This window comes from Heloderma suspectum, chromosome 2, assembly GCF_057233095.1.
Source record: "Heloderma suspectum isolate Gila_16-S chromosome 2, 16-S_ref, whole genome shotgun sequence".
NCBI lineage: Eukaryota > Metazoa > Chordata > Lepidosauria > Squamata > Helodermatidae > Heloderma > Heloderma suspectum.
The window spans coordinates 143,464,292-143,488,789 of record NC_139459.1 but is presented as its reverse complement, the minus strand read 5'-3'; the positions used below and the strand labels follow the sequence as shown (position 1 = coordinate 143,488,789).

Genomic DNA, 24,498 nt, shown 5'->3' with positions numbered 1-24,498 from the left:
CAAGAAGTGTGTCAGACTTCTAGCCAGAAATTTTGTGGTGAGGAAGAGGGCCTAAGAATATGTAGTAGATGGATTCAGTGCGGAACAGCCAGAACTTAGATACACATGTCAAGATTATTTAAAGCTGTTTAGGGCACAATCCTATCCATGTTTAGACAGAAAAAAGCCCTACAACTCCCAGCATTCCCCGGCCAGCCATGGGAGAATTGTAGAATTTTTTTCTGTCTAAACATGCATAGGATTGCATCCTTAATTGCATTAAATATTAACAACATAACTTTTTAAAAAAGTCACCCATCTCAATGGAAGGCAGGATTGCATTTGCTTCTTACTGAGCAATTAGGCAGAAATGCTTTGTTGTGTCAGTCGCAGTCGTGTCCGACTCTTCGTGACCCCATGGACCATAGCACGCCAGGCCTTCCTGGCCTGCACTCTCTCCCGGAGTGTGCTCAAGTCCATATTCATTGCATCGGTGATGCAATCTAGCCATCTCATCCTCTGCTGTAGGTGGCCAAAATATTTGAGCTTCAGCTTCAGTATCTCTCCTTCCAATGAGCACTCAGGGTTGATTTCCTTTAGGATTGACTGATCTGACCTCCTTGCAGTCCAAGGGACTCGTAAGAGTCTTCTCCAGCACCACAGTTCGAAAGCATCGATTCTTCGGCGCTCAGCCTTCCTTATAGTCCAGCTCTCACAGCCATACGTTGCTACTGGGAAAACCATAGCTTTGATTATGTGGACCTTTGTGGGCAAGGTGATGTCTCTGCTTCTTACTCTGCTGTCTAGGTTTGCCATAGCTTTCCTCCCAAGGAGCAAGCGTCTCTTAATTTCATGGCTACAGTCACCGTCTGCGGTGATCTTGGAGCCCAAGAAAGTAAAATCTGTCACTGCTTCCATTTCTTCCCCTTCTATATGCCTGAACATTCAAGGAAAGGGCCTGAAAGATCCCCGAAGGAGATCTCAGAAGGCCCGCTATCTCTGTAGCCCGGCTCTACGGTGTCTTTTCCAAAGTGCACAATATTATGGCCAAGGATTTCTGGAGGAGCTGGAGGGGGAAGAAAGAGGCCTGATCTTCTCCCGGCTGCCGCTACAGAGTCCGTTGCGCGTCTTCTGCAAAGGTGGCTCCTGCGGCGCGCCGTCAGCGGCCTCTTGATTCGCGCGCTCCGCTCAGCGACCTGTTTTCGAAAAACCCACTTTTGGCCGCCGATCACGCTGCTTCCTGTGGGTGAAGGGACTCGTTCGGCGGCCACCCCCTGGGCGCCCCGGAAGTGCTAACTCAAACCCCACCTCTTGAACCCAGAAGTGACTTCCCGTTCCCTTTTCCGGTGAGGAGGAGGCTGCCGTTACCGCCACTTGGGCCAGAGCCGGGGGGCCGTCTCCGGGGGCCGGGAGGGGCTGGGTAATGGGCAGCGGGCGGGAGAACATGAGCGGCTTTCCTCGACAAGGAGCACTTCCGGGGTTAAGTCACCCGGAAGCGGAAGATAAGGGCTGCCTGCTGTCCGCCTGGCTGTCCGGGGGAGCGGCGGCGGCGGGAGGTGGCGGCTCCGGGGCTGCCTCATCTCAGCTGGTGGCCCGTGCGCCGCTGGACTCCGCGTCGGCTCGGCCGCTGTTTCCTGCCTCGGCCCGGGCGGGCCGGAGAGCGAGGGGCCGCGGGCGGGGTCAGTGCCAATGAAAGGACGCGGTGTGTGGGGCGGTTGGGTTGGGGGTCCCTGAATATGGCCCAGTCAGGAAGGGGTGGTGGTCCTGGCTTCCCTCCCCTCTTCATGTCCCTGGTGATTTAGATGTGGCTCCCCAAAGGCAGGGCTTGGGGTGTTTGACTTCATGAAATTGGTTGTCAGTAGATGTCAGCTCGAGAAATGGAAGTCGCTCTTCGTACAATGCATACTTAATTTAGGGACTTCGCAGCATAATATGTGGTGGTGTATAGTGGTTTAGATGGGTTTAGAAAGGGAGTAGACACATTCATGGAGGATAAGGCCATAAATGGCTATTGACTGTGCCAGCTATATGGAACCTCCATGTTCCAAGGCAGCATCTCCCTGAATACCAGATGCTGGGAACAAACAGGCAGGGGAGGGCTGATTCTTTCATGCCATTTTTGTGGCTGGCCCTGAAGCATCTGGCTGTACTATGTGGACCCATGCTGTGATGTAACAGAGGTTCACTTATGGTCTTAAATGGTTTGGAGGACTAAATTGTACACTCCATAGATTTCCAGGGACAATATCTACTCTCCCCTCCACAGACACACTAAATTATGCTTGGTTTTAGCACATAACTTTTATGCTAGGTAGTGTTGTGGGCTGCATTGGAGATGGTGATAAGATCTTGCCTGACACTCCTGGTCAAAGCCTAGGCTCTGTAACTGGTGAGGGCCTCTGGGGTGGGATTTGGGGATACTGGAAGGGGGAGGTCAAGCACGGAGTTCCAGGAAAGGAGAGGATCTTGCAGCATGGAGACCTGTATTGCAATGTAAGATTCAGAGATCACCTACTTCCCCCAATCTGAATCATTGGCAGAGTGTTTTGGTGTGTTCCCTTCTGCGGCTTTACAACTTTTATGCCTAAAACTACTCCTCACCTTGCCCTTTAGGCTTTTCAAAAGTGTGGGCTAGCTAGTTCTCATCCACTGAAATATGGCTCATCCACTGAATTTTATATTTAATCTGATGCTGGATAAGCTACTGTCCCTTCTCAGTGGCTTGTTGCATTGCCTTGGATACTTCATACTCCAGCCTGAAGCATGCTTAATACATTCTGGCTGCTTTAACATGTCAGTGAAATCCAGAATACTTGTTTCTTAATGGCTCTATTGCTCCCTACTTACCCTTAGACAGAAATCAGATCTCTTGTGAGCTTTATCAGGAGTTGGAGGTGAATGAAATTTGAATAATTGACAGTAATCTGTATATTCTATTTTTTTCTTGCATGTTTAGTATTGGATTCAGCTCCATACTGACATCCATATTGCATCTAGAGTGAATCAGATTTGTAGCCCCTTGAAATCCAAAATTTGGAATGGGAGATAGTCAATGTTTGGTAATATGATTTGGTTAGTGCATACATATTCTGGTCTGGAAGTTGTTGATTTGCTTAAAGCTATACAGACCTCTTGATTGTCTTGAGGGGAAAATAAAATTTGTTTGGCTTTTCAGTAGAACATTAGATGTTCTCGAGATGGAAGACATCCCGTGCTTTGTATAATCCCTTCCGAAGCATGCTTACTTGGACATAACTACTACTGAGTCCTTAATGGGGCTTACTGCCAAGAAAGTATGGATAGGATTGTAGCCATTATTCTTTAGGACTCATTAGGAGGCTTGAATTGAACTTTAATTGTGGAAGTTGTGCTAACTGGTATAATACCTCATCTATTCTCCGTGTTTACTTTGGGACATGCTGTAAAACTGGTGGGTGGAAAGTAGATTTCTAGCTGTTTTGGAGTTCAACTCCCAGTATTCCTGATTGTTGGCCATGCTGGCAGGGGCTTCTGGAACTTGAAGCCTGAAACATCTGGAGATCTACCTTCTGTCCACCCTTCTGTAAAATACCGTCCTTTCTTAGCTGCACTTCCTATTTGAAATAAAGATCAACTAACATTTTCAGGCAAAAGCCCCACCGGCATGTATTTCAGGCATATGATAATGAACTATTGTAGATGGTCTTGGAAATGGCTTTTTTGATAGAGGAAAGTGAACTGTTTCTGGTATGTCTGCTGTGCTATGTAAAAGCTGTATGATGAGCTGGAACATGAGGTTTTCCACACTGCACATCTTGTTTTTCTACTATAAGATCTTTGGGTCAAAGTTATATTGCATAAAAATGTGTCCTTGCACCATCTTTATGGGAGTTTCTTTTAATTTTTCACTACCAGTGGGGAAGCATTTTGAGCTTTTTCAAAGGTCTATTCAGGCTGAAAAATATAGATTTTTATGGCACAAATCAGTATAACTTTAGAGAGCCATGTATAGATCTTAACTAAAGGGACTCCAGATAGAGAGGCTGGACCCAGGACTATGGCATTCTGTTGCCACATTTGGGAGAGGGGAAAAGTTTATGACATGTTGATGATAGAGAGGATCTGGGCTAAACGAAGTATAATTTGAGCTGGACAAGTTCTCAGCAAATCATTTGAGCCATATGTGGTACCACCTCATTGCATCCCAATGAGCTGAAGCAAATGAAATCTGCTCTTGCAAACTCCCAATATTCAGCAATCGTTAACAGACCAGAATGATGAAATGTAGGGTTCTTTATCTTCTGCCTGAGCTGTTAAGGATTGTTCAACAGCCACATCAAAGGTTCTGCACCAGTGAAGTTGTTTTATTTCAATGGAGATTCAGACTCTAGTAACTTGTTGCTTGTATGCATTTTTGCAACACCCCCTCCTGTGTTTCATTTAGCACCTTGGCACTGTTTCAGGAGGAAAGGGGAAAATGTGGGGATGCCTATATTCCTGCCATGTTTGGTTTGAATTGCACAAAGCTGTTGTCTTTCTGTGAAGACCAAGACCCAGTTCACAAGTAACAGCAAATTGTTAATTAACCCACGATTTGCTGGGCACGAGCAGGTTCTTGGATTAACCCTGGGTTGTTTAACCCCTGAATGAGCCAGAGTCCCTGGCTTCGGATGTCACGAGAGCAACCTACCGTTGGTGTGATCTTAGACTGTAAGAGGGCAGTAGAAGGGATGAGCACACCAGAGTGTACTCACTGGCTCTTGCTTGTGCCTGGCAAATCATGGGTTACTGGCACATGCAGAGACTATGCTCTTCTAGAGGATGACTGGGAAATTTTGCAGACATTTTTGGCTTCTGAAACTTTGTAACATCAGAGCATATTAACACAACTGAGTTTGTTTAGCAGGCTGATGGAATTTCAGAAGTAGAGTTGGGGCTGTGTTGAAATAAAAGGACTGTGTTTCAGTAATAACATATCAAAGTGATCTGGTTTGACATCAAGCCTTGTCTTTTTCTTCCCCAGCTAGAATGGAAGAATCTCACTTCAACTCCACCCCATATTTCTGGCCAGCAGTGCCCACAGTCTCAGGACAGGTAAGAAATACCTAAATTCTAACATGCTTCCTGCAAAGCTCTGCCCACAGCGATTTTAAAATCTCTTTCCCGCTTTCCTCTTCTCACTCTAGATTGACAACAGTATGTTCATTAACAAGATGAAGGAGCAACTGTTGCCCGCGGAGAAGGGCTGCGGTTTGGCCCCCCCTCACTATCCTACCTTACTGACTGTACCCACCTCGGTGGCCCTCCCCACCAACATTTCTATGGATTCTGATACCAAGCCAGAGCAGCTTACCCCACACAGCCAGGCTTCTGTGACACAGAACATCACTGTGGTACCTGTGCAGTCTGCTGGCCTTATGACAACAGGTGAGAGGATTTGGAGGGTGCAGTATGCATTGTCGGTGGAGCAGTGCAGTTGAAGGGGACAGGGGTTGATCTGTCCTTGGTAAAGGAGCATGGCTAATCCATCTCTCAGATCTTGAAAAAGAAGTGCATTCTAGCCAAATGTGCAGTATTTTCTGAATGCTGCTGCACCATAAAACTACCTACCCACTTACTGGGCCAGTTCATGCATGAGCAGGGAGGGTGCTACCCCTCACGCGTTTTTCACTTCTGCTTTTAATCAATAAGCTACAATCAGCCGGGTCATTGCTTGTCAGTGTGACATGTGAACTCGGAGTGCTGGGTTGTTTAGGGGCTAAATAACGCAGCAGTTAACCCATGCTTTGTTGTTGGGTTAACTGCTGGGTTGTTTAGCCCCTAAACAACCCAGCGCTCCAACTTTGGATGTCACACTCACAACCTACAACCCAGCTGATTATAGATTGTTGATTAAAAGCAGAAGTGAGGAACGTGTGAGAGGCAGTGTGCTTGCTCACTCCTGTTTCTGCACAGAAAATTGTGGAATAATTACTGTCTACAGCAGGGGTGGGTGATTTGTGGCCCTCCAGATGTTTTGGCCTACAATTCTCGTGAGCCCTACCCAGATTGCCAATGGTAAGGGATGATGGGAGTTGTAGAGCAAAACATCTGGAGGGCTACAAGTTGCCCACTCCTGGACTAGACAAATGTGTCAGATGTTTCAATTCTATGGTTTTCGAATGTATTTATTTATTACACTTTTATTCCATTCCAAGGGCTTCAGAGTAGCTTACATGCAGGGATCCGCAATTTTTAGCGGGCTTTGCTAGCCAAGCCAAAAACTCCCACACCTTACTATAATAATGATGATTTACATGTGTACCCTATCTTTCCTCCAAGGAGCCCGAGGTGGTGTGCAAGATTTTATCCTCTCCATTTTATCCTCACAACAACACTGTGAGGTAGGTTAGGCTGACAGTTGGTGACTGGCCCAAAGTCACCCAGGGAGCTTCATGGCCGCATGGGGATCAGAACCTGGATCTCCTGAGTCCCAGTCCAACACTCTAATGACTACACCATAATGGCTGTCCTTCCCCTTGAGAAAGGTTGGATGTGGAGCATGTGGTGTGTGCCACAGTCTAAAGTCATCAAATGTGCCTTCAGGTGGCTGCAACCAACACTCCTCCAGTCTTGCCCAAGGGAAAGGCTACATATGTGGCGCGTGCACTGTATGCCTTCAGGCAGTGGCATGAAACATTTCCCCTCTTGTGTTTCCTGCTGTGAAGCAGGAAAGGCCAGCAGGAGTGGGGCTTGTCGATTTGACCCTGTGTTGCCAAGACTCTGTAGAAACACAGCTGCTTTAACAATCCCCACCCTTCCTCCCAATTTTGGAGCTGGTTGGATCACAGGCAAAGTATTCCCACTCACCTTTGCAGCTTGGGTTGGGAGGAGGGTGGGCTGCTTGTCATGCTCAGCAGAGGGAGGCAGCATAGATTTTTTTTGCAGCCTGCATACATGGCCCTTTCTCCCCTCCATTTTATTCTCACAGTAACCCTGTGAGGTAGGTTAGACTGAGAGGTAGGCCCAAGGTGAGGTTCATATCTGGGGACCTGAAGCTGGGTAAACACTAATTACATATGATTTTAGGAACAAATTTTCCTTCCCTTGGCATTTTGAAAGACAGTTAAGTACTCTTTGTGGGGTTAATACCTGGCCCTTTTCTCTTGCTGCAGGGCCTGGTCTGGTGATCACTTCTCCCTCAGGGTCTCTCGTGACCACAGCCTCGTCCGTGCAAACCTTTCCCATCTCAGCACCCATGATTGTCTCGGCACTTCCCCCGGGTTCTCAGGCAGCTCTCCAAGTGGTCCCTGACCTCTCCAAGAAGGGGACTACTGCCCTTTCAGAGAGTGGGGCAGTTAGTGGTGCTGGAGGTATAACCCCCAAAGCTCCTCGCGGTCGAAAAAAGAAGCGGCTACAGGAATCAGGCTTGCCAGAGATGAGTGATCCTTTTGTATTACCAAATGAGGATGATGAAGACCAGCACAAGGATGGCAAGACGTACAGGTGGGTATATGGGATTTGAAATTGTATACGGGCACTTGCTTTGAATTGTAGGAGAACTGTTTTCTTCCGCTGTATGGTATTCTTTCTCATTGGCCCTCTTTGGTCCTAATTTAATCATGATCTGGGCTGGAGGGAAGTGTACAGTTGTGATAGAGCTAGGTCAGAGACTCGCAAGAGGGAGCTCCTAGCTGTTTAGGCTTAAGCATGACACAGCATTGTTGACTCCAGAAGGAGGTGGAATCTAAACACTAACTAGTGTAACATTATGATTTCCAACTAAACTAGCATTGCTAGTAATAGAGTTATGTAACTGTGCACCAGACAAAGCTTCTTGGCCATTCATTCCACCTACCAATAATGCCCCAGCTGTATAGAATACAGTATTATCTGTCCTGGCAGCACTGGAATTTTTCCAGCAATGAGAGCAGGTTCCATGACCCTGACCTTCCTATACTAGAATGGTCTTCTCCTTGCCAGCCGAGGTGCTGGGACAAGCAGCTTATCTCCTGTTCCCAGGGTTTATTCCAGTGTTAATGGTTTGTCAGTGACTGGGTTTGGACAATCAGCAGGGGAAACGGTGCAGCATTGGTTGTTTCCCCTGCCTCCACACTCACCGGTTGCTCAACCGGGATTGCCCTAATTACCCGTACTGCATTGCAGGGTGCTGTGTTGTCCAAACCTGGTGCACAGGCAGGCGTAGTTCACTTTCACCTGCCCTACAACCCATGGCTTGCAGTATGAGTTGTAGGGTGGGTGTAAATGAACTGTGCCGCACGCCAAGTTCAGACAACACAGCAACCTGCAATGTGATGCAGGTAATTAGGGTAATCCCAGGTGTGTGACTGGTGGGGGAAACAACTGATGCTGCATTGTTTCCCCCGCTGATCGTCCAAACACCCCCAGTGAGTGCATTGGACTCCTGAGAAGTAAGTGAAAATGGTCAAGGGCTATAATCTCATGCTGAGAATGATTTAAACTCTGTCTGCTGCAAGTCAGGTACAAATAGCAGAGTACGGATGATCATATCATCCTTATCATGTAGTGGATTCTGGATAGCTGATGCCCATGGTTTCAGTATATTGGAATAGCTGGACTATTGGTCTGTCTGTCTTCTGTAATTCTGAGGAATGTATGTCTCAAATGACAAGTCCAGTAGCTATTTGTGCTGAGCTTGGTAATGCGTGATGTAGCTGAACATATTGGGCTTGCGAGAGGGCACTTGGTGTCTGATGTATTTCAGCGATTCTGTCTGATGTATTTCGGCGATGTATTTTTTCACTTAAATAGGACTGTCTAACACACTAAACTTATTTTTACTTTAGCATGAGACAGTTTGTTGTAATTCATCATTTTTATGGTGCAAGCCAGTTTTATTTTGCCCTGATCAGGTGATCTTGCACTTGTGGTGATGAAACTCCGTAATGCTGTTGATTTTACCATGTCCTATTCTAGTGATTAGATTCAAAACTGGATTATTTGCTACCAGCACCCTAGCCTTTTAATTCCATTGTGAATGTCTCCTGTGGGTGAAGTCTGTAAACTGCTGTTTGTCCTTGGCCGTAATCCATCAAAAATGTATGTGGACATGGCAGCTGTGTGTATGGGTGTGTGTATGTATCTTGTATGCAGCCCATAGTTTCTTGAAGTTTCCACAGTGGTTATTAGCACTGCTGAAGAGACAAGCTGGTTTTTAGATCAAAGTGGACTGCCTCTTAAATATGTTGTAGAAACATCAAAGAAACCTCTAGCTCTTTGGTATTTATATTGCATTACAGTGAAGCCGCTGACACCCAACAGCCTGAACTGGCATGAAGCACATTCTCACAGCGAGCATTCCAGGTGCTCAGGGATCAAACGTGCTGAAACGTTTTCAGTCCAGCTTCTGTAAAGTAAGGGAATGTTGCTACTTTGGCTGTATTTAAAAGTTGCACCTTTCCCTCTAGGACCTGTGAGACAGGCTAAAGGCTGGTCAGAGGCCCCAGGGGCTAAGGGAGATGGAGAGCAGAGGAAAGGTGGCTGAAGGAAGGGTGAAAAGTAGGTAAGAGACTGAGAAACAGGAACATGAGTTGAAGGAAAAGGAAGCCTGACAAAAATAACAGGAGTTTTTGTACTGAAAAAATAAAGGGTGGGTTCTAAATCTCTTGGAACTTTGAAGGGCAGGATGCTATGTGGGGGAGCAAGATGGGAGTGGCTAGAGGAAGTGGGACACAGTAGCAAGGAGCAGCAATCCAGGGTAACAATTATTAGTGGAGCATAATAATGGTTGGGGGAGGAACCAAGGAGAAAGTAGGGATGAAGAAAACAATATACTGTAGGAAGAAAGAAATAGACTAGCAACTGATGTTCGGGGAGGTAGGGACTGGGCTAAGTAGCAAAGGGGGAATAGGATTGGTAGTCTCTAATAGGACTGCTGTATCATTAAAAACTGCAAACAAGGTGAATTCCTCCAGTTGTGACTTACTGTCATGGCGGCATTTTCATCTGGTTGTGCTAGTGGGGCAGTGAGGAGCAAGATACAGTGGTGTGGGGTTGAAATTGCTGTCCTATGAAAGTGACAGCTTAGGAGCATAGGAAGCTGCCTTACCCTGAGTCAGACCGTTGGTCCACCTAGCCCAGTATTGTCAACACTGACTGGCAGCGGCTCTCCAGGGTTTCAGGCAGGAATTTTTCCAGCCCTAAGTGAAGATACCAGCGATCAAACCAGGGACCTTCTGCACACAAGGCATGTGCTCTTATCAGTGAGCTATGATCCCGGAGAAGGCTTAAAAGGTAATTGCTGCCTAGATGTGGTGGTCTTTAGATTTGTTGGATCTTCACTCCCAGTCTACTAATTGGATCCAATCTGTGCCAGTAAGTACTCTAACCCAATTTATATGCTAGATTCTAGCAAAGGATCTCCTCCATAAAGTATACTTGATCTTTTTCCCAACCACACCCCATCTAGTAAACTTTGGTTGTGAAAACCCTCCACTCTGTTTACCAGGGTCTATGGCGGGGGGGGGGGCAACTTCGGGTGTGTGTGTCTAGGGGCTACTTTTGACCCCCGAACATCCCCACCTCTATAGGCTGCACTCCTGTGCTGCTGAATTCGGTGATGGCAAAAATCCGTTTCCTAAATTTTGGGAGAAAACCACTCTGTACTGGTTAGCTGCTGAAATTGCTGCAAACTGTCAATATTTGTTTTTGCTGCCACCCCAAGTTTCAGGAGTAGGGGCTACATGGGGTGTGTGTGTCAAGGACTGTGTGTAGTTCCATGGGTAGCATGTTGTCTACCCCTGGCATTTGGGGACCCCAGAACAGATCTCAGCTGCCTATATCTATTTAGGCAACAAAGTGCGATGTTCAGCAGTCTTTCTATGCCTGAAGGGCAGCAGTTTGAAGCAAAATAATTCAGGAAGCACCCAGATCTTACTTTCAGGAGAGTAACCCCATACTTTTCCCTCTCAGGTTGCAGACAGTATAGTCATAGAAGTATTCTTGGTAAATTCCAGTAGACCTAGCATGTGATAAGATACCTTCTCTTTGAGCTTATGTGGGGTAGGGGATATTAGGTCGTGGAAGTTAGGGCATCTTGCCCAGTTCGGAATGACGTAAGGTCCTTTGTGCTTTTTTCCCGGGTTCAGTCTCTGGTATCTCATGAAGCAGGGCAGTGAGGAACTTCTACTAAGAGACCAGCACTAGGTTAGATGGGATAATGGTTTGCTGCTGTGCAAAGCAACATCTTCAGTGTGGTTATGCCCTTGACTATATACTACTTTGTTCCTCCCAGTTTGACCAGCTTTCTCAGTCTCCCACTCCTGGGTTTTAGGCAGCTACAAGGTGAGGAGCCAGATAGGCAGACAACTGAAGTTGTTATTGCCTGAACTTTTATAGTCCTTTTATGTCTGAGGTTGTTGGGGAGAAGCCAAAGGGCTACTTGGGTGGAGTCAGATATTCTGTAGCTCTAGGGTCCCCAACATGGTCCCCAACTTCCCGGGCTGGTTTTTGCCTTGGGGTGGGGGAGTGTTACTTGGATTATGTGTGTATTTTTCTGGGTGGGGTGGGGGGTGTCAGTGTTTCTCATGTGTTTCTCTGAGCATCCACCACTTTGCTTTCAGTTAAATGGGTATTTTGTTGTGCTCTTTCATTTTGGGCTTAGACCCCACCTACCTTATATTCAGTTTCTTAGCCAGTTACTTCTCTGAGCCTCATCAGCTTGCCTTCCGTGAACCGGGTGCTAGAGCAGAAAACTGTGGGTTCAAAAGACTGGTTTTGTGTTTTGGAGCTCAGACTCCACATATGACTCCTTATACTTAGGTTCCGGACAAGCTGGTTTTCTTTTAGCCTTTTGGGAAATGGGTACTTTGTGACTGGCCATAGCAGTTTTTTTGTGAAAGCTCATGTGAAACTCTCTCTTAAAATTCCTGTTGGCCCAAAAAGGTTGGGGACCCCTGCTGTAGTTAAAGAACTCATCACAGTTGTCCAAGCAGCTTACTACATGGTGAAGCAAATTATAGATCCAGCAGTTCCTGATTCTAGCTGTAGCAGCTCCTGATAGTCCCTCTGCCATGCTCCCACCATTCCTCATATCCTAGGCTGATTACTTTGCTATTATCTGTGCAAGCCCTCTGGTGGGGCAGGGAGGAATAGTTTGTGATGATGATGGCCAGCCTGTCATGGCTGTTTTCCCAGATACCTTTAGTGTCTGCCTCCTTCTATTGGGACAGCATCTTCACATATTAAGCCTGTAAATCAGTGGAGTTGGCTACCTCATTGTTGGGGGACCAATCCAGCCCTTCTATTTGGATAGGAGTGTGGTTAATCATCAGGGAGATATTCAGCCATACCCAACTGCAGCCCGAAGTAAGGTGTATTGACTGCAGGCAGAAGTACCTCTCTGTCGGACTATGACCAGTTGGAGGAGGAAGGAAAGGCGGATGTTTGGGTGTTGGACTCGATTGTCTGGGTTTCCCTTCTGCTTCCGGTCCATGATAGCCCCCCTCAGTTTCTCATGTAGGATGCTTATCCTTACACTCCTGTTGCAGCTTGAGTGCTGATGATCTTAGTGGGCGTTGTATCTGGATATTTGAGGTATGGATACATGTCAAGTTTGAATGTGGTGTGGCACGACAGCCAAATGGTTTTGGCTTGGTTTTCTAAGTGGTGGTGCCAAAATTTGGCAGCAATTCAGCGGCGACTACTTGGGGGTGGTGGGGGCCACAAAAAGGGCTGGAAATTGTATGTTGCCCACCCCTGGTGTGTATGCTTTCTCTCACTCTTGCCCATACAGAAAACTATGGATCCTGGCTTTATATTGCTGAGACAGGCACTGGGACAGCAATGGATATAAAGGAAGGCCAGGAAGTTTGCCACTTGTCTATGAAGCTGCCTTAACTTGAATTGGACGGCTGGTCCTCCTGGTTGGTGTTAACTCTCCAAAATCTCAAGTAGAGATCTTTCTCAACCCTGCTGGCAGTTGAACACGAGACTTCCTGCATGCGGTGCATCTGCTTTGCCACCGAGCCACTGACCTTCCCAGAGAGGGGTGTGCCTTTGAAAGTTTCAGTCCAACTGACCTATGGATTTTATTTAAGTATGTTTTAACTTGTATAACACAGGTTTATTTCTTCAACTCTTCAAAGCCCCCTCCTCCTCAATTTTGTAAGTTCAACCAGGACAACTAAAGCAGCGGTCCCCAACATTTTTGGGACCAGGGACTTGTCTCGTGGAAAACAATTTTTCCATGGACCGGGGGGGATGGGACCGGGGGGGATGGGACCGGGCCACAGCAGGGGTGTGGGAACCCCCCTTACCTTGGTTCTGCGGGGGCGGGGGAGGTGATCTGCCCTCCCACCCCCGGAATCCTCGCCGGCCCTGGCTGGCTCTGCTCAGAGTCTGCGGAGCTGCCAGCCGCTTCTGGCCGCTGGCAGACTTCCAGCCACTGGGACGCAAATGGTGTCCATGTAGCGGACGCCATTTGCATCCCAGCGGCCAGAAGTCCACCAATGGCTGGAGCTGGCTGGCAGCTCTGCGGATTCGCTGCAGAGCGGAGCTGGCCAGGACCGGTGAGGATTCCGGGGGTGGGTGGGGCGGATCGCCTCCCCCCCCCCACGGACCCAAGGTAAGGGGGGGTTCCCACACCCCTGCTGTGGCCCAGTTCCTAACAGGTCACGGACCGGTACCAGTCTGCGGACCGGGGGTTGGGGACCCCTGAACTAAAGGATTGTTTTATTTATTTTGTTTTTATGTACTTCCCTTCAGCCAGATGGTTTCCAGGACAGTTTATATGAAGTTAAAACAAAATCAACAGTATTTAAATCACAAAATATAAAACCACAGGACTTTAATCCCATCCATCCTGTTTTTGTGTCCGTGTCCTGCTCTAGAGCAAGTCTTGGCTGTTTGCAAGCTAGTACAGGGAGCGAGGCAATAGAGTAGTCAAGTTGGCAAGCAAATGGTCAAGCACAGAGGTTTCAGTCCAAGGCATTTCAAGCTAAGGAGGAAGTCACAATCCAGGCAGAGGTCAGAACACCAGCAGTCAGGCAACAAGGAGCAGGCAGCAGCGGGAGTAGTCAAGATAATGAGCAAGAGGTCAAACGCAGTAAAACACTCAGGTACGTTACACAGTCCAGAAGCAGGGTCGTTGAGCAGTCCAAAAGGTCAGGAAGCAGAGCATCAGACACAGGGGGCAAGGCACACATCAGAGGCTGCACAGGAGGCCTGCTCACCTGCCTCTTGAGGTGATGACGCTCCCATCCAGGTCAGGAGTCCTTCTCTCCTGACCTGGATGGCCCAGCAGCCACTTCCACTGAGGGTTTAGGCTCCTATGGGGCTGGCGGCAGTCCCTGGTCTGGGGTATCCTGGGCTTCTGGGACCTCCAGCTCTTCCTCCAAGGAAGACTCCTCCAGTTTCCAAGAACTTGAACAAGTACTGCCAGAAATGAGCTGTGAACTGGGTACCTTGGTCAGAGATGGTCAGGCAAACCGTGTAGTCAGAGGATATTTTGAACGAATAACTGAGGTGTCTCTTTAGCTGAGGGGATCCCAGAGCAGGTGATGAACTGGGCCATTTTGGAAAACAGGTCTACTACCACTAGGATGGTATTGTAGCTTCCTGAAACTGGCAATTCTTTAATAAAGTCCATAGATAATTGCTTTCCATGGGCCGGAAGGGGTTTGAAGTGGGAGGAAAAGACCTGCAGGCTTTCCAGGTTGGTTCTTGGTTCGGCGGCAGATGTCACATGCTGCAACATAAAGTTCTGTATCCACACGTACTTTGGGCAACCAAAATTCCCTAGTAACCAAGTGGAGTGTTTTGTATAGGCCAAAATGTCCTGCCGGGCGGCTGTCATAACAGAGCTGAAATACTTCTGCATGGAGGGGCCCAGGTGGAACATAAAGAGATCCCCCATGGTATAACAATCCATTTTGGACTGAGAAGGAGAATTTCCCTGAAGCTTGGGTATTTCAAGAGCCAAGGGGGCAGGCCTGAGCATAAGGGTCCTGCTGCTGTTGGTCACAGATCTGGTCAGCCATGGATAGTGGGATCTGGGTAGCCAAGAAGTTTTCAGGGCATAAAAGAGTAGATACTGGGTTTTTGGCCTGAACCAGGAAGTTTTCAGGCTTCCGGGACAGAGTATCTGCTTGCCGATTTTGAGTCCTGGGAATGTATGTCACAGTGAAGTGAAACTGAGAAAAGAAAAGGGACCACTGAATCTGACATTGGTTTAATTTTTGAGCTGTTTGTAGGTGTTCAAGGTTGTGGTCGTCTGTGTGCACCTGAATTGGTTGTGCTGCCCCTTCTGAGAGATGTCGCCAGGTTTCAAATGCAACTTTAATAGCCAGTAACTCCTTGTCCCAGATGGTATAATTCTGTTCAGGGGCGAGCTTACAAGAATAATAAGCACACGGGAGCAGTATTTGGTCAGGCTTGGAAGACTGAAGTAGCACGGCCCCCAGAGCTATATTAGAAGCATCGGTCTCCACCACAAAAGGGGTCCGAGGATCTGGATACTGCAGGATCGGTTCAGAAGTAAAGGCCTCCTTCCGTTGCTGGAATGACTGCTGTGAGACTGTATCCCACTGGAATGGCACCTGTGACCGAAGCAGGTTCGAGAGGGCTGCTGTGATCTTTGCAAAGTTGGGTATAAACCAGTGGTAATAGTTAGCAAAACCCAGGAGGCACTGGACATCCTTAACCCCCTGAAGTACCTGCCAAGACAAAATTGTTTCCACCTTGGCCGGATCCATCTGAGTCCCAGCTGGGGATATGCGGTGTCCCAAAAAGTCCACTGAGGAAAATCAAAAGCACACTTTTCCAGTTTGGTTTACAAATGATGTTCCCTGAGTCGCTGTAACATGGCCTGGACATGATAAGCACGATCCTGTGGGTGTTTGGAGAAAATCAGAATATCATCTAAATAAATTATGACAAAGCAGACCAAAATATCATGAAAAATGCCGTTCATGAAATGTTGGAAGAAGGCGTGTTGCACAAACCGAAGGCATTACGGTATATTCATAGTGGCTGTATCAAGTGTGAAATGCAGTTTTCCATTCATCCCCAGCCCAGATTCGGACCAAGTTACAGGCCCCACGTAAATCTAGTTTGGTGTAGACAACTGCTCCTCTGAGATGTTCCAAAAGTTCTGGAATTAACAGAAGAGGGTACCAGTTGCAGACTGTAATCTTATTCAATGCTCGGTAAACATTGCAGAGTCTGAGTTCTCCACACTTCTTTTTCACAAAAAGGACAGGGGCCGCCGCAGGAGAAGCGGAGTGTAGAATAAACTCCCTATTTAATTTTTTGTCCACGAACTCCCTCAACACCGCTAGCTCAGGTTCTGACGGGGAATAAATCTGCCCAATAGGAATCTGAGCTCCAGGCTTGAGGTGGAAAGAACAATCATAGGGCCGGTGTGGGGGAAGCTGGTATGCTTCCTTCTTCCCGAAAACATGACGGTATTCCTGGTACTTGGCTGGGAGATCCTTGAGGTCAGACAGTACCACCTCTTTGGTAATGGATCTCACCCCTCACCTAGACAGTGTTCCTGACAATATGGTGAGGCGAAGTTCAAGTTATCCTGTGCCCAGGAAATTTGTGGGTTATGTTGGGATAACAAGCTCATTCCTAGTACCAGAGGGAAATGGGGCGTATTTGCCAGATAGAACTGGAGTTCTTCCTTATGTCCCTATATCTCCAGAGTCAGGGGCACTGCCTCATGGGTTACAGGCCCTGACATCAAGGGTCTGCCATCAATCATCTCTACCACCACTGGGTCGTCTATGGGCTGGGTTGGGATCTGGTGCACAATAGCAAATGCAATGTCCATGAAATTGCTAGAGGCTCTTGAATCCACCAAGGCAGAACTATGAATATTGGCCAGTCCTGGCCCCTGAAGAATCACTGGTAGGAGTAGTTGTTTTTTTCAATGAGTGCCCAGGGTGGGGGACTGCGGTTGTAACATCCAGCCATTGGGCTAGTGCTAAGCGTCTCAGGTTTGCTGGTCGGGACCCTTTGGCAAAGCATGTGATTGCAAATGGCCAGCAGTCCCACAGTGCAAACAGAGACCCCCTTGTCTTCACTGTTCCTTCTCCTCAGGAGTCAACTTTGCCTGGGCTCCCCTTTGGAGCCTGGGTTCTTGGGTGCGAGTCTGCTGGTGTGTGGTACATCAACTTTCCAGCCGCCCATCTAGCCGTAGACATAAATGAATCAAAACCTGGGGAGTTGATGGCCTCTCTATTTGTGCCAGTTCATCAAGGATGTTCTCCGACAGTCCTTCCTGGAATTGGTCCATTAGGGCCACTTCATTCCACTCCAAGTCCTGGGATACCAGGTGGAGCTTATTTGCATACTCTGCAACCGATTTTCCCCCTTGTTGAAGTCGCCTGACTTACAGTTATCAGTTTCAGCCTTCTGGGGGTCCTCATAGACCTGGCGCATCTGTTACAAAGCCTTTGAAATCAGAGAGGAGCGGACTTGGTTGTAACAGGTACGGGGTGGCCCATCTGGCAGCAGACCCCATAAGAAGACTGATCAGGAACCCCACCCTTGGCTTGTCATCAGGAAAGTCCTCAGGACGCAGTTCCCTATGCAGTGCACACTGCTCCAGGAAGGTTGGGAACTGTTCAGGTGAGCCATCAAGCTTTTCTGCGGGAGCCACAGGGCATTTCCATCTAGGAGGCATAAGTGGTGGCTGCTGCAGAGCCCTCACTTGGTCCAGCTGGGCCTGCAAAGCTGATACTTTGGCAGCAAGCTGATTTACCTGGTCCCTGAGAACCTGGTTTCCTTGCAGCACAGCCTCCATTATACAGAGGGGTTGGAACAAACTGTCCTGCTGTAGAGCAAGTCTTGGCTGTTTGCAAGCTAGTACAGGGAGCAAGGCAGTAGAGTAGTCAAGTTGGTAAACAAATGGTCAAGCACACAGGTTTCAGTCCAAGGCATTTCAAGCTAAGGAGGGAGTGATCACAATCCAGGCAGAGGTCAGAACACCAGTCAGGCAACAAGGAGCAGGCAGCAGCGGGAGTAGTCAAGATAATGAGCAAGAGGTTAAACACAGTAAAGCACTCAGGTACGAAACGCAGTCCAGAAGCAGGGTCGTTGAGCAGTTCAAAAGGTCAGGAAGCAGAGCATCAGACACAGGGGGCAAGGCACACATCAGAGGCTGGAAGGACCAAGTTGTTCCATCCCTGGCTGGATTTCCAATGCAGGCTTTTAAGCTCCAAGCCAGCCAGACCCCACCCAGAGCTCAGCTGTAGCAATCAGAGCTCCCTTCCCAGATCCTACTCCTGAGGAGTCCCTTTCTCCTGAGGGGACCTGTGGGTGAGTACTCCTTCACACAGGAGCCCTGCTAGCCTGCCTCGTGAGGCGATGATGCTCCTGGGGATCAGGGGGTGGCTAGGCTCCTGTGGGGCTGGTGGCAGTCCCTGGTCTGGGGTATCCTGGGCTTCTGGGACCTCCAGCTCCTCCTCTGAGGAAGAATCCTCCAGTTGGGGCAAGACAGTCCGCAACCATTAATTGGATACAGAAATACATATTTAGGGCATAATCCTATGTCACCCTCTGAACTTGGAGGCTGATGACTACGCAAAGCAGGGCAGCTGGAGCACAGAGATGACCCTCGCCTCCGTGTTCCATCCGCCCTTCACTTTTGGCTAGACAGGCGATTTCACCTGGGGAGCTTCGGAGTGAGAGGGGAGTGGCCGTGTGGCACATAGGAAGCTGTGTAACATGGCTTCCTCCCCTCCTTCTGGTACCGCCCCCTTTTCGCCATCTCCATGCTCTCCTTCTGAGCATGAAGACATAGCTGGCATGGAAAGAACCATGCCAGCTACAAGGGGGAGTGCGGTTTCTGGGAACCAAGGTTGGAGCCCCGGCCCTGACCTCAGTTCCCAGAAATTGAAAAATCCTATGGCCCTCTACACAGTGTCTAGTGGTCATAGGATTGCTCCCTTAAAGTGTTGATATTGAGTCTACGCTTGTAGGGGAATGAGCCAGTTAATTGTAGGTATGCTTCTTTTCTTACATAAAGGTGTGAATTTCTAAAAAAAATGCCCAATTAGCTGAAGAAATCTCTCTGTAGTCCCTGGGTAACATACCAAGGAGTCTGTGGCAGTGAGTTTGGCTTTGTCTTCATGCTTCACCTTTTCCTGGCCTTAAAACGTCGCCCAGGGCCCTCTGTTGTCAGCAACACTGTGTTCAACCTCAGTCAATCCTAAGTCAATTTGTACTGGCTACTTGCATGCACATGGATATCACCAGATGGTCAATATCGAAATCAGATTGATTATGTACTTTGCAGCCAAAGATGGAGAAGCTCCATACAGTCAGTAAAAACAAGACCTGGAGCTTCTTACTGAAAATTTTTGGCTTAAATTGGAGAACGTAGGGAAAACCACTAAACCATTCAGGTATGACCTAAATCATAACCCTTATGAATATACAGTGGAGGTGAGGAATAGATTTCAGGGATTAGACCTGATAGACAGAGTGCCTGAGGAACTATGGACGGAGGTCCGTAACATTGTTCAGGAGGCAGCAACTCAGTCCATCCCAAAGAAAAAGAAATGCAAGAAAGCAAAGTGGCTGTCTGATGAGGCTTTACAAGTAGCTGAGGATTTACAAGTAGCTGAGGAAAGAAGGGAAGCAAAAAGCAAGGGAGAAAGGGGAAGATATATCCAACTGAATGCAGAGTTCCAGAGAATAGCAAGGAGAGACAAGAAGGCCGCCTTAAATGAACAATGCAAAGAAATCAAAGAAAACAATAGAATGGGAAAGACTAGAGATCTCTTCAAGAAAATCAGAGATCTCAAGGGAACGTTTTGTGCAAAGTCGGGCATGATAAAGGACAAGGAAGGCAGGGACCTAACAGAAGCAGATGAGATTAAGAAGAGGCAGAAAGAATACATAGAAGAGCTATACAGGGAAGATCTTAATGTCCCTGATAGCCATGAGAGTGCGGTCACTGAACTTGAGCCGGACATCCTCGAGAGTGAAGTCAAGTGGGCCTTAGGAATTATTACTAACAACAAAGCTAGCGGAGATGACAGTATTCCAGCTGAGCTATTTAAGATCCTAAAAGATGATGCTGTTAAAGTGCTGCACTCAATATGCCAACAAACTTGGAACACTCAACAGTGGCCACAAGACTGGAAAAGGTCAGTTTACATTCCAGTTCCAAAGAAGGGCAATGCCAAAGAGTGTTCAAACTACCGTACAATTGCGCTCATTTCACATGCCAGCAAAGTTATGCTGAAAATCTTACAAGCTAGGATTCAGCAGTATGTGAATCGAGAACTACCGGAAGTACAAGCTGGGTTTCGAAGAGGCAGAGGAACTAGAGATCAAATCGCCAACGTTCGCTGGATCATGGAGAAAGCAAGAGAATTCCAGAAAAACGTCTATTTCTGCTTCATTGATTACGCTAAAGCCTTTGATTGTGTGGATCACAACAAACTGTGGCAAATTCTGAAAGAGATGGGAGTACCAGACCACCTTACCTGTCTCCTGCGAAACCTGTACGAGGGTCAAGAAGCAACATTAAGAACCGGACATGGAACAACCAATTGGTTCAAAATTGGGAAAGGAGTATGACAAGGCTGTATATAGTTGCCCTGCTTATTTAATTTATATGCAGAGTACATCATGAGAAACGCCAGGTTGGATGAATCACAGGTCGGAATTAAGATTGCCAGGAGAATTATCAACAACCTCAGATACGCAGACGATGCCACCCTAATGGCAGAAAGCGAAGAGGATCTAAAGAGCCTCTTGTTGAGGGTGAAAGTGGAGAGTGCAAAAGCTGGTTTGAAACTCAACATTAAAAAAACTAAGATCATGGCATCTGGCCCCATCACTTCCTGGCATATAGGAGGGGAAGAAATGGAAGCAGTGACAGATTTTATTTTCTTGGGCTCCAAGATCACGGCAGACGGTGACTGTAGCCATGAAATTAAAAGACGCTTGCTCCTTGGGAGGAAAGCTATGGCAAACCTAGACAGCATAGTAAGAAGCAGAGACATCATCTTGCCGACAAAGGTTCGTATAATCAAAGCTATGGTTTTCCCAGTAGCAACGTATGGCTGTGAGAGCTGGACTATAAGGAAGGCTGAGCGCCGAAGAATCAATGCTTTCGAACTGTGGTGCTGGAGAAGACTCTTACAAGTCCCCTGGACTGCAAGGAGGTCAAATCAGTCAATCCTAAAGGAAATCAACCCTGAGTGCTTATTGGAAGGACAGATACTGAAGCTGAAGCTCAAATATTTTGGCCACCTAATGCGAAGAGAAAACTCCCTGGAAAAGACCCTGATGCTGGGAAAGACTGAAGGCAAAAGGAGAAGGGGACGGCAGAGGATGAGATGGCTAGATAGCATCACCGAAGCAATGAATATAGACTTGAGCACACTCCGGGAGAGAGCGCAGGACAGGAAGGTCTGGCGTGCTGTGGTCCATGGGGTCACGAAGAGTCGGACACGACTGAACAACACAACTTGCATGCCAGATGATTTGAATAAAGTTTGCAGAGGAGAATTGAAATGGAGATACATGCATCAAGGAATGGGGGAGGCAGGGTATAGAACTACACAAGAACATAAGAGTTGTGCTGAATCAGACAAAAGGCCTATCTAATCTAGTCCAAGATTCTGTTCCCACAGTGGCCAACCAGATGCCCAACGGGAAGCCCATTTAGCATGGGTCATTGTTCCTTCCGTAACAGATCTGAAGCAGTTTCCTTAAAACAAAAACAACAAAAGATTTTGTGTAATATTGCATTCTGTTATGTCTGTAGGATTAAGCACTTTCTGATGTCCCTTGAAACACCACCATTTTATAAGGGAAAACCTTTCTACTGTGGATCTTTGTTCTACCAATTATGATGTGGATTCAGTGATTGGGATTTGCTCACTTAAGAGTCTAGGGTGATTGTCACAAGCTTTTTATAAAACTGCTTTGAGAATTACACAAAGCATCCTAAATACCGAAGGAAGAAAATTGCAGTTTGAAAAGCAGTTTTTGTGTAATGGTTCTATCTCTTGAGTAATTCCTGTACAAAATTACCTATATACCAGCTTTATTTTAGCTGTTGCTGAAGGTTTAAAAGGGGAAAATGCGTTAACAGCTTAGCTATGGCAAGAATTCTCCATAGCAAATCCAGTTTTGAGATCTTTGTGCTCAGACCTGCAGTTCGAGTAGTTTTTAATGTGAGTGCAAATTCTCCACTTTAAAAAAGTTTTTTTGCTTAATCAAAACCAGCTGTTGAATTTTACCAGACACCATAGAAGATTTTTATTCCCAGAAACTCAAACCTAGCCTTGTATGCTGGTGGTACTTATATGGGGGGGGGGGGGGGATTACAGCCATCTGTATAAATGTGGGCAGTGGACTTTTAATTGCATGGGAAAGTCAGAGTATGCCAGTTAATAGATTTTAAACTATTTCAGCTATCTAAAAGGCAAGAAATAGATATTGTTGGCAGAGTAAAATAAAATGTTTGTTCCTATATTAATGCCATATGCCCATACTTCGAATACAGTGCCATTCCAGTTGTTACCTCTTAAATTATCTGGAAGAAGGAAAGGGTATATTATATATCCCTTCTAATTTGATGGTACTATAACTTTGTGTTTGGCACATGAGAAGACAATTAAATATTTAGGAAGGAGACATGGAGCTGGCATAGAAAAGTAAGCAATGAAGGGAGATGGATAAAGTTTACAAAGTGGGTAGGAATAGTGTGCAGCCTGTGCTAAAAATTAAAAGTTCTTCACCAAGAAAAGCTGAAACTGGTCATCTGTAAAGTCTTGCCCCAGTCCTTGACAACCTGATTCAACCACATCTTTGCTTCTGAAATTTCAGAGATTGGCCGCACACTTCAAAGTATTTTGGAGACAGGGGCCTGGCAGAGCACTCAACCAATTTCCCTGCCCCCCTACACATTAGTTGGAGTTTAGTTTGGACTGAGAATAGAGGAACATGCAGACCCATGGAACTACAAGGGTTGGGGTTGAGACGCAGTTTTCTGCAAAGGTAGAGGTTCTCTCCTATACTGCCTATACCTCCAATTTCCATCTTTAGTCTGACTTCACAAACACTATGTAGATTCTGATGACCAGGATTCCCCTGGTCTGTTATGTTTTTTAGCCTTTCTATTAAGCAGAGGATTTCACCCAGTCATTCCTGTATCATTTCTCTTTCCCACCCCCAAGCTTTGCTCTCTACCTCTGATGGCGTTTCATATGTCACTTCTAAATCGGACCAGACAAAAGTTGCTCATTTAAAAGCAAAGCATAGCAGTTTGACTGCTTCCAGGAAAGGGCTAATCAGGTTCAGTGAGAAAACCAAGGTTAAAACTTCAATCCTTGAATGATTATGAACTGCTTATTGATCGGGCTTGCACCCATGATAGTATGTAGCCTTTCAGATAACCTGTCAATGTAGTGCTATTGTAGTAATGACATCTCCTTATTAAAAAATCTAGGTGCTATACAAAAGGACAGGCCTTTCCCAATGGGTTTACAATCTAATCTAAACAGATTTTAAAAAATGGAGGAAAAGGCCAACACTTTGGACATTGGCTAGCTGAAATAAAGATAGTTTTAAAGCATTTTTTTTTAAAGGAAGAAAATCATTTAAAGAATTCAATACATAAAGAGCCATAAGACAGAAAAGCACAAAGCTGTGAAATACCTACAAAACTGAAAAGCAAAAAAGAAGCAGAAGAATGAAGACTGCAAGTGAGAGAAATCAGAAAAATAATCAGGAGTCTGTGAATTAATACATTTGAAAGTAACAATTGAAATTTAATGTGAAAAGTAGCCAGTGTGCCACCTGCTATCTATTAACTATGGCCATGTAAATACAACACTTCCGTTTTAAGAAACCCATAACTTTCACACTCCTTTTCTATTCCCAGTACAGTGTAGGATGGCCTAGAGCAGGGGTGGCCAGAAGGTAGATCTCCAGATGTTTTGAACTGTAACTCTCCAAAGCCCCTCCCAGCATATCCAGTGGTCAGGAATGCTGGGAGTTGAAGTCCAAAAATCTGAAGATTTATCTTCTGCCTATCCATGCTCTAGAGGACAGGTTCCTATTTGAAAGAGGGAAATTTTATGACTAGTCTTGAATTCATGTGACCTCTGGCAGATAGGGTCTGCTCTGCCACTTCTTTTTCTAGAGATTCCCAATCCACTCTGGAGTGACTGCTTACCCCCTAGAATGCAGAATGAGAAGGGAACTCTGGGATATGCTCACGTGACTTCACTGAACATGACCTTCCTTGTGAGGAATAGACACTTACATATGAAGTAAGTGCCTTCATGTAGTGGTAAATCAGGTCCCCAGTTTGAATCTTGCCCTCAACTCATTATGTTGATTTAGCCAATCCATTCTCTTAAGCCTCCAACCCCTATCTGAAATATGGGGATAAGATTGACCCACTTTGCAGGCTTGTTGCAAGTATACAACAGGGTAATTATGTTAAGTGCTTTGAAACTCTAAAGCACTATGTAAATGTGATGATGACGTGGCAATAGAAAATACTGTCTCCTGAATAATTTCTGCAGGCATGCCCAGTGCGTC

The 24,498-nt window shown here is 46.6% G+C and overlaps 1 protein-coding gene and 1 pseudogene across 8 annotated transcripts in view; both read left to right on the top strand.

Annotated features, from left to right (window-relative positions):
* Positions 1-24,498, top strand: part of LOC146352896 (protein CFDP2 pseudogene) — a 1,048,348-nt pseudogene that overhangs the window by 286,580 nt on the left and 737,270 nt on the right. The window lies entirely within an intron of this gene.
* ZNF384 (zinc finger protein 384) overlaps positions 1,323-24,498 on the top strand; it is a 49,618-nt gene continuing 26,442 nt past the window's right edge. For 5 of the 7 annotated variants that reach the window (XM_084835169.1, XM_084835164.1, XM_084835166.1 and 2 more), the window contains exons 1-4: positions 1,323-1,658; positions 4,982-5,052; positions 5,145-5,385; positions 7,113-7,443. In XM_084835169.1, the coding sequence (XP_084691295.1) occupies positions 1,403-1,658; positions 4,982-5,052; positions 5,145-5,385; positions 7,113-7,443 (899 nt within the window). In that variant the 5' untranslated portion in view covers positions 1,323-1,402. The other 2 variants (XM_084835168.1, XM_084835167.1) reach the window with 2 other exon arrangements.